A 10,471-nucleotide genomic window follows, 5' to 3' on the forward strand; every position below is an offset into this window, starting at 1 on the left:
CTTGAGTATTTCTGCTAGCTTCAATCAAGGGATGAATAAAACTTTAATTGTGTGAATTATTGACTAATTTGGAGCTATGCATAGGGAATTGTGTATGTGCTTGTGTAGCCTTGCAGCCCTTATCCCCTGGACACTGATGTAACCACGCAAATATTGTTGATGTTCTCTGTCAGCCTAGACTTGTCAGTGCACAGCAGCATGATTGACTGTGGAATCGACAATCCACACAGTATGTTTGGGAAATGTTGATGTATCATAACTCCATGCTGTCTGCTCCATTATTGTGATAAAATAGTTAAGGACTCTTCACTAGATACACAAGATTAGTCTGTTTCCATAATAACTTATATGTTAATTCTTTACTGCACTGCTGCGCACTGACCCATTGTAATGTATTCATTTTTCAATCAATGCCTGATAACCAATGAGGATATTATTTAACTGTACTTCCTCGCAACAACAGCGCATGAATTAGAAACCATGCCGTTCATCGCTGTGTTCATCCAATGGTCCACTTTCGCCACGAAGCGCTTTTTCGCCAATCAGGAAAGGAAACATAGAGTTCGCTGCATTACCGTAAGGGACTCCAATACGAACCAATAGTTGTTAGTTATTGGTGTAAATAAACGTAACTGTCCAATCACATTGACCAGGAGGTTTGCCGTGTCAATGACGTCACCAACTGCTGGAACACCTTTTTTGCGTGCCAGGAACAGAGAGGAGATGAGAGGTGTTAGACCCGGAGGAATTGACAGGGTGATTAAATAAATAACAAAACAAAGGATTTAATTGTGCGCTTGCCTTGTTTTATGGCTCCATTACCAAATTCAATAACTGGACGTTATCTTTTACGGAGATGAGTAGGTTATTATGTTTCTTCGAAGTTTGCTTTTAACCTCAGAACGTTAAGCGAAGTTCTGTCTCGAAGTTTATGTTAGCTGTTAGCTAACGTTAGCTTGGTGTCCACGGTACCGCCCCGGTGTATCTTTCAACATCCAGGGGCCCGGTTGTCTTCCCTCTCACGCGGCCACGCTTAAGAATATGGTGTCGTGGATGATCTCAAGAACCGTTGTGTAAGTAGACGTTTTGATTTAGAGTAAACAGGAAGTCAGCTAGCAGCTAACAGTTAGATAGCTAGTTAGCTAATGGGTTGGAGACTATGTTCGCGTGATTGGATGACATTGGGTCCTAACTTTGTTTGTCTAGTTAGCACTAGCTAGCATACATTTTTGCGAATGCTAGCTGTCTTGTCTAGCTGCCAGTTGTTACACACTTTCATACGCCTAGCTAGCTGCTCAGAGTTTTTCCTTATAGGGAAATTAGCTGATTAGAGGGTCATCTTATAGGCTACAATAGCCAAAAACAAATACTTAAAAAGCAACTATTAATGAGTTAGTTAATGTAGTGGCCAACGTGTTTATTAGTTGTGGAAGATGCTATCACAGCCATTTTTTTACCAATATAGTTATCAAGCTATGTAGAGGTAGAAAGCTAACTTGAGTAGCAGGCCCCATCCAACAATAATAGTTCTGAAGAATACTTTAGCCAGCTAAAATAGCTGACTACCAATGTAGACTTGTGGTGGTACATTTTGGGAGAAACTGTGTTAACGTCCATTGGCCGGACAGACGGGAATTCTGTACCAGGTGGGAGGAGAGAAGAGATTGTTCTTGGTTGTCGTAATGATTCTCTCTGGTCTTACCATATCTTCTTGTTTTCATGTTTCCAAGTGCCTACACCTACCCATCACGTTCAGTATGGTGTGAATTATTATGGTCTGCCTTTTAAGACAAGTGATTGATACATTTGATTCCAATATTTCATATTAAGCTTCAAACAAACATGAAGACACCAACTTGGGATAAGCTAGTCACTCAGTGAATTTATAGCCCACATAAGGTGAATTCAAAAATAGTCATTAGGAGTATCTCCTATTCTGGTAGCAACATAACTCAGGTATTTATATATGTATCAAGTCCAGGGCTGGTTATTTAAGTGGTTCATTTAATCATCAATAATAAAACATGGCTGTAAGCAAATTTTCTACCCACAGTTTAATACACTTTTCTTCACTCCGAGTCACAAGATCCCAAGATCCCATTCCTCAGCGATGCGTGTATAACAAGTTTATCTGGACTGCTGAGATAGAACATGTCGGTTGACAGGGCTGAACACTCCCAGATCAGTAACTGTCAAGGTGTTTCACTTGCTTTTACATAAGACAAAGTAGTAGTAGTTTAGACGTAGTATTCCCAGTTGCTGTTTGCATATTTTCTAGGCTAATACATAATTGATTTTGTAACCTACAGGAACTTTTCTATCTTTGATTGGTAATCAAAGCATACTTATCATGTTAGGTTAGCGTAATAGAGTTAATTTCTTAAAACCAATTTAACAGTGTGCTAGGTGTAAGGCCAGTGCCTGGGCATAGCCATATGACATGTAGGGTGGGCCTCCATGGCTGAATGGAGCAAAGTTGAGCTATAATGTTGTAGCAAAACAATTCCTTTCTGTTTTTCGTTTTTAATATATATATTTTTTGGGGCATTGGTATGCATTACTGGATAGTGACAGTTTGTACAGGAGAGAGAGGGGGGAGGAAATGCAGGAAATGGCCCAAGTCTGAAATCAAACTGTGGTACTTGCGCTTAACCAGTGAGCCTGCCCGCCCCTGTATTTTCTGAAGGGGAAAAGTAATCAGTCTCTCTCCTGGTCTTGATCTGAAACCAGATGTTGGAACTTGGAACTCCAGATCTCTGGATCTTTAGAATTCTCCCCTGCAGCCCTTCTCTCTCCCCATCTGGCTCAGCTCCCAGCCCTGTGTGCACGCTAGGAGCCAGAGGTGTACAGTGTCAGGAAACCAGGAAAGTTGACCTAAAGCAGAATGTCAGGGCCCGTTGGAGGGGTTTATTTTTTCAGCTGCTTGGCTGCCAGAGACCAGAGAGGCCCCTAGTTTTCACAAAAATTGTTTTAAGAAAGTTCTCGGCGGGCCCTCATTTCCTTCTCATGTGTGGTTTAATGGAGAGATGCCCTTCTCTGTGAGAACAGACGCTGGAAAGGTAGTGGGCTGCAGGCTACAGTCTGGGTGTTTTCTTTGAGATGAGGGCTATTGTGTAGTCTCCGTTTTTCACTAGCAATGGAAGGGACATTTTGTTTCTCAGACAGGTAACAATATGTCCCTGGGTTCTGCCTGAATCCTTACTACACACCAGAGACCTGAATGTTTTGGCCTAGCAATATACTTTAACCTATTTTGTTCAGCGATTTTCAAAGTTACAGAGTATTAAAACTCAGATCTAGTTGTGGCAGAGTATGTAATGAACGATAGTCATATGCTTCTCTGACAGGTGTCTCTGTCAGCTGGATTAGTTATGGCATTGCATTTGTACCATGTACATCAGTACTTTATGTTGTCCTGAACATAGACTTTTGTGTTCCACAGTTACATTGCAGCATAGCCAATTAACTGCTCTACCAGATATAGTAAGCTGATTTGGAACACAGCGAGCTTCAGGCAGGACCCTTATCTATTTACCCAAGAACTCCAACTTATCAGTTACATGTGTCTTCTACCATGCTATGTATTATGCTGCCATGTTGTAAGTTACATCAACTGTTGTTTGCAGGCCAATGTTCCTATTACCGGTACTGTTGCTCATGTTCTAGGTGAGGGGTTATAGCATGGCTGAGATTGTTGGGTCCTAGTAAAATGTTCCAGTAAAGAAGCTTGTATGACAAGTGGATTTTCCTTTTACTCATGTGCATTGCTGTTTGGCTGTTTCCAATCTGTGGGCAGACAGCACTTGAGTTGGCCGCCTTGAGACAAGCCCCTCTTTTTCCCTGCTTTAACACTCACAGTCTCAGTAGACTGAGATGCTTTCCATCGGAACGTTTCACAGATTCTATTGATAATGTTGCAGCAGGGGAATAGTGTTGATGCCAGTTAAGTGGTAAGCTAGGTTTGTCCGTAAGAGCGTTATCCCTGGGAACTTTTCACTTCCTGGTATGAGGGAGAGCCCCAGAACAGATGTTAATAATAATAGCCTACCTGCTTCAGTGTCGTTGTTACTCTGTCAATCAAATGGCTGTATATTTGCTTTCCTTGGACTAGTGGGTGTGTTGCAAAAAAGGCGCAAACACTATAAACTGAAGAGTGCATTTTGAATTACCCACGAAGGGTGTGTTTAGAATGGGTTACTCACTCAAGACCATGCAGCTTGAATGCTGTTATTAAAGCCAGCCAGTGTGTTGTTCATTGTTGTGGGTGGAAGAGGAGGCGAAATGACTCTGGCAGTCAAAGCTGATTAGCTCTGCGGCCAAATGAGCAGAGAAATACCTGTTATTAACCTGACAACAGGCCACCATTAATACAAGTACCAGATTAGCAGTTATACAGACATTCAAATTACATCTTGTTACACCCTTGTTGTGAGGACGAGGTCCACTGTAGCTTAGAGACCGTTGTTGGATGGAGAGTGATGAGAGTGTGTGTGTGTGTGGGGGGGGGGGGACACAACCGTGGCCTGCCTACAATCTGTTCGGCTGTCTCCATGGAAACAGCAGGAAAATAAACAGCGGACTCTTGCCTGGCTGAGGTGGATCTTTGGATGGAGGCCATGAAACATAAAACTAGGGGAGAGTTTCACCGTTGTATAAATACTCTGCCCCTTCTCTCTCTCTCTCTCGACACTAGTCCACATCAACTCAACTCCTGGGGGGGGGTGAGGTGGAAAACCTGTGTATTACTCAATGTCTCTTACAAAAGTGTTCTGTCATGATGTTCTGTAACTCACAGGAATCTGTGCAGACCAGATGATTTATCATTCTGTGTTTTTCAGATATGGAGCTACCCAGACAGAGATATGCTGTAATAGCAAGCTTGAGTAGAAAGTCATTTCCTATCTTTCCTCGCCTTGACGGTTAAAGGGAAGCTGTAAGGCCGCCTATGTTATACCAGGCCATATTGGCACTACTGTCAGTGTTGTAGGAGGTTCAACACTGCTTTCGGAAAGCCTGCAAGGCAAAGGAAAGTATGGTCACTTAAATAGTGACGCTGCTGAGTGGACTGGTACAGCAGAGTGACTGCCAGTCTGGCTCAGGGATGGAGCTTACGTTACAATTTGAAATGTCAGGGAGTGTCCTCTACATCACATCTGTCAATGTGCACCAGAATGACTCGATCCAATGTAGAGGCCTTTTCTGAACCAGAGCTGCTTCTGCATAGTCATTGTGATGGTGTCTCTGTGGGCGTTGTTTACCGTTCAGTGTTTTTGCCTTGCTAAATGCACCATTACATTAGTTGGGTTTGTAGGCCACACATGCAAATAGCCATGGTAACTGCCTGGCAGTCAGAGTCCTCACACACTCAGACACTGTGTGTGTGAGGACACTGTCAGACTTGTTTTACAAGGTATGACTACAATAGTGCTGTCGAGTCTCAAAGGTCTTCCTCGAGGGAGAAAAAGGGACTCTTTGTCCTGCAAATGGTTTCGGTGGCAGAATAGCAAGGATGAACACTTGCTGGAAAACATCGACCACAGCATAAACACTGCAGTCTTTATACAAGTCGGAGGTTATGGAGGTTTGGCTCAGAACTCAACATTTAGTCTAATAATGTATCCTGATAATTGATTCTTCATGAATCCTCTTCTCTGTTGTACACAGGCTGGTCTTTGGCACCCTGTATCCAGCCTACTACTCTTACAAAGCAGTGAAGACCAAAAACGTCAAGGAATATGTAAGTAGGAATACATTTATCTTATTGCTGGGTAGGTTGTGACTGGGCCGCAAACAAATGTGTGTATGGGAATGTCGGGTCTGATTAGGTAACACATCTAAATGTTATATCGTTTTTTATACCTGGGTGGGTTCACTGACTGCGCAGTACAAGCCCAGACATGTCACTGTCTTTCTCTCTCATTCCTTATATCCTGTTCTGTTTTCCTCCCTCCCCCAAACACACCCTCCCGGTCTCGTTGCAGTGCTCTTTGTGCTCATGTTTGTCCTCAAATGAATGACCTGAGCAGGTGCCCACTTGGTAGGCTGATTTAGCTCCTGCCAACCCTCATGTCATTTATAGACAACAATGGTTTGACCTTTCAGACGGGTAGAGAGAGTTTGGCAGAAGATCTGTCTATCTTCATTCTCCAGCATTGTAATGTGTTTACAGATAACTCAGAGCAAAAACATCAAAAGGTGTGAAAGGGATGTGGAACAGTGTGTTCTGAACAGTTTGCTCTGAACAGTTTGCTCTGTGCTTCAGATGAGAAGATTGCTTGTCTAGTCTTCCTTTTTTCCCCTATTCTTTCATGTAAAAGTAGACTTGTGCTGCGTCCCCAGGAGATTGGTGTGCAGCTCAGTCTGACATCTGATTGCTTCGGCTGGTTCCAGTGGCAGGCAGCATAGAGCAGTGTGTTCCTACTGGGAAAAGGTTCACCAGGACAGAGGAGCCCTCAGGCGCAAACAGACGACACGCTACCTTCCAGCCTTCCTTTCTCTGCACCCAGCACCAGCCGCCGATCTCTCTTTCATCCGCTCTCCACCTCCTCTTTCCCCCCCCCTCCTTCACTTCTCTGCTTCATCTTTCTCCTCCTCCTGTCCTCTCCCTCCAACCCTCTAACCTTCCTCCTCATCTTCCACTCCTTGTATAGGCTTGCCTGTCTGCCTGTCACAGTATCTGTTACTAAAGCATCTTATCTGTAAAGCATAGCTTGCTACAGTAAATGTCCATAGGACTCTCTGTCTTTTAGGGCATAAAAGACCATAAGCTCCATTGCATCACATAAACTTATCACAAGTTGAACATCATCTTACTGCTGAGCCATGCATTGCACGTGCAACAAAGAAAGTGGGGTGTGGGTCAAATTGCAGTGGTGTAATGTAACTCATTGCAGTTTACCTACAAGATCCAGAAATGATTGGCGAGGACATTTGTTGACAGCAGGTTCGGCAAAAAAAGATTAGCTAGGAAAGGTGGCTTTGACGTGACTAACAAGATTGCCTACAGAAGCATTAGCTTAGCTCTAGCAGTTGGCTGGTTACATTTATACATGTTAAGATTAGCTAGCAAGGCTGTTGGCTATATTCAGCATTGTCTCTGCTTTCCTGCTGGATGCCAAATTAATCAGATCCAAACTCTGTAATAGTCTGACTGCTCTAGAGCTCAAGAATAACCACTAACTTTGCACATTAGGATGAGGGGAAAATGGCAAGGGCTGACATATACTATCAGATAATGGAATGTGTGTCAGTAATATTAGTGCTGTACAGCTACTCAACAAGGCTGGTTTCAATGGTTGTCCTGTTTAAATTAAGTTTATCCAGATGATTTCAATTGATTAAACACATTTACCGGCCCATGAAGAGGCCAGGAAAGGCTGCCTTTAGAAAGCTACTTAGAGAATGTTCTCCTCACAAGTTTTCTAGGTGGAGTGTTAATTTAACTGAGTTTGCAGGCCCATTTAACTGCTGGTTTCTGTGCAAAGGGAATAAACAAGAGCATTCCACCGCCAGCCAGGGCCGTTTTAGAACATGTCACGACGGTTGCGGTCTAGTTTGTCTTCAAACACGCAGTAAATGTCGGAGTAGTAATTGAGAAAAACTCTGCTCTGAGTTGACCCAGAATAGCCCTGGATAGATCCTGCTTTGTGTTGCTAGCTTACCGTTGTATGCTGCTTGAGGAGGGTTTGTTCTGAAGTGGGTGAAAATGTGTTTAAGATCAAAGGAAAGATCTGACTCGGGCCTTGTTATGTTGTATATGGCCTAGATATAAAAGGTGAGAAGATTTCTTCAAAGCACAGTATTGTTCTTGTGTAAGGAGCATAGCTTAACTTTATCCCTAGTACAATTAAAGTATAGGCTTAAATTGGCACACATTAAGGTGGTGATTTTACTCTCTTATTTACCTCAGTAATCTTAGCTCATTCACATTTTTGTCTTGGTGTTTCAGGTTCATTCATCTCACAGGTGTAGTGTGTCATTAGAGCAGTGGGGCTCACTGCAGGTCACCATGGCTCCTGGCTGTCATCTAATGAATAATGTAGTTCAAACAAGTTCAACAGCTCATGTGTTTACACCTCTGGGCTACAGTGTTCCACTCCCATGGTCTGTTTACAGCTAAACTACTGTGAATCAATGCTTGGTTTGGAGTGGAGCAGTTTGGTTGCCAGCTAGTTTATTTCATGCCCGATAGCTATGTCTACTGTAGTTAAAGAGGCTAGGATATCCACAGATTGAACCAAATTGAGTCTCAGACCATTTTATAACCAACTGTAAAGCAATTTGAATGTTTCAGATAGTTAAATTTGTGTTTTTACTAGACAGTTTCAGACAGCTGAAATGGAGGCTACAGGAGGCTATTTATCATTCTGTGTGGTCAGAGGTCAGACCCTAATGTTATGAACCCCATGACTGGAGGTAAAACTGTCAGAGAGAGAAAGATCAATGGTGAGAAAGAGAATAAGATTGACTCACTTGTCGATTGGATAGGCTAGGCCTAATACAATTCTCTCTCTTTCTCTGTGTTCCTCTCTCTCTCTTTTATCTCCCTCTATTTTTTCTCTTCTCTCTCTCCCTTTTATTATTATTCCATCTCCCTCATCCTCTCCCTCCCTCCGCCCTGTCCTGGGTGCAGTGCATTGATCACCCCTATGGCGAGTCACGGGGCTGCTGGGAGTTCACTGTGAGGCCACCAATTAAAAGGCAAGGGCCTGAGCCTGCTCTGAGCCCTGAGCCTGGGCTAGGCTGCCTGTCAGGCTGCTAATTCCTGCTGTGAACAGCCCAGCCCACATTCATCTGACAGAGCTCACTCAGGCTGAACACATCGGCTAATACCTCCAGAGACACACATGCCTGCCTAGGCTGGGGGCTAGAGCCAGGAAGCCTCTGTCTGTCTGTCTGTCTGTCTGTCCGCCCCACTTTTCCTTTTGAAATTGAAATGCTATAGAAAGCCCCTGTGTTGTGGATAAGAGGTAGATGGGGAGAGATGGAAGGGAATACCAAGTAGGGTGGTTAGAGACCGTCTCTGTCTGGCTGGAGGTCTTCTGTTTCCTGGCACCTCCTCTTCAGCTGAACCAAGGTGGCCTGTATTGGGGTCATGTGATCACCACAGTCATTTAGATGAACAAAATGATATTGATCTCGCTCTGGATCCCAGTAATGCTTATTTCAATGATGATCATCTATTGATCATGTTGCTTGTCCCCCTCAGGTGCGTTGGATGATGTACTGGATTGTGTTTGCTCTCTACACCGTGGTTGAGACCATTACAGACCTCACACTAGCCTGGTAAGACTGGGAACTCACATACTTATATTGGTTAGTTAATTTGATTAGTTAACACATCAACATTAGTTTGTTAATGCTCTCATTTCGGTTGATTGCCATTGATTGTGTTAATGCATACCAACAAGGAATCCCAGAGCCTTTTTTTGATTGGTATGCTTTCCCTGGTCAGGGAAACCAGAGGAAACCAATCAAGGTTTATTGAAATGAAGTTGCCCTACTTTTAATTGGGGAGCTTGGGATATTAATGTGTGGGAATACAGTTTTAATGAGTCTGATTATATGCAATGATTAATTGGATGTTTGGTGATCATTTTTTGTTGTGTGTGTGTGTGTGTGTGTAGGTTTCCTCTTTATTATGAGATCAAGATAGCGTTTGTCATCTGGCTGCTGTCTCCCTACACACGAGGAGCCAGCCTCATCTACAGGAAGTGTCTGCACCCTCTCCTGTCCTCCAGAGAACAGGTAATACTATTCTCTCTCTCTCTCTCTCTCTCTCTCTCTCTCTCTCTCTCTCTCTCTCTCTCTCTCTCTCTCTCTCTCTCTCTCTCTCTCTCTCTCTCTCTCTCTCTCTCTCTCTCTCTCTCTCTCTCTCTCTCTCTCTCTCTCTCTCTCTCTCTCTCTCTCTCTCTCTCTCTCTCTCTCTCTCTCTCTCTCTCTCTCTCTCTCTCTCTCTCTCTCTCTCTCTCTCTCTCTCTCTCTCTCTCTCTCTCTCTCTCTCTCTCTCTCTCTCTCTCTCCCCCCCCACATGACGCTGCACACTGGAAGGCATCTCTTATTTGTTCAGAGACTATAGATATATATTTGACACTGGTCATTTCTTGAGTATGGGTTGACCACGAAGGCCTACTTGCACAGCCGCATTCTCTGTTGCAAGCACTCAGCCTCTCTTGTCCTGTGTTGTGCAGGAGATAGATGACTACATTGTCCAGGCCAAGGAGCGGAGCTACGAGACCATGGTGAACTTCGGCAAGCAGGGCCTAAGTATAGCAGCGACCGCAGCTGTCTCCGCAGCTGTCAAGGCAAGTGCAAAGCTGTAAGGGTTAGTGTGTGTGTGTGTGTGGGGGGGGGGATTTGTGTTGAATGCTCCTGCTCACAGAAGTGAGCATGTCCTTGTGGTGTGAGTGAGTAGGAGTGGGAGTATGCGTGTAGTGTGTGTGTGGGTGTGTGTGTGGGCGAGACGGTCTCT

The 10,471-nt window shown here is 43.9% G+C and overlaps 1 protein-coding gene across 2 annotated transcripts in view; it reads left to right on the plus strand.

The window, feature by feature from the left end:
• Nucleotides 1-575: 575 nt before the first annotated feature.
• The window catches only part of reep3b (receptor accessory protein 3b), a 15,283-nt gene continuing 5,387 nt past the window's right edge, over nucleotides 576-10,471 (plus strand). Inside the window, exons 1-6 of one of the 2 annotated variants that reach the window (XM_084669955.1) lie at nucleotides 620-860; nucleotides 1,000-1,073; nucleotides 5,665-5,737; nucleotides 9,209-9,285; nucleotides 9,627-9,747; nucleotides 10,191-10,304. In XM_084669955.1, the coding sequence (XP_084526081.1) occupies nucleotides 1,042-1,073; nucleotides 5,665-5,737; nucleotides 9,209-9,285; nucleotides 9,627-9,747; nucleotides 10,191-10,304 (417 nt within the window). In that variant the 5' untranslated portion in view covers nucleotides 620-860; nucleotides 1,000-1,041. Of the gene's footprint in view, nucleotides 1,074-5,664; nucleotides 5,738-9,208; nucleotides 9,286-9,626; nucleotides 9,748-10,190; nucleotides 10,305-10,471 lie in introns of both variants that reach the window. The other variant, XM_084669956.1, reaches the window with a different exon arrangement.

The sequence above is a fragment of the Hypomesus nipponensis genome, chromosome 13 (genome assembly GCF_054491055.1).
Source record: "Hypomesus nipponensis isolate SF chromosome 13, ASM5449105v1, whole genome shotgun sequence".
Taxonomy (NCBI): Eukaryota; Metazoa; Chordata; class Actinopteri; order Osmeriformes; family Osmeridae; genus Hypomesus; species Hypomesus nipponensis.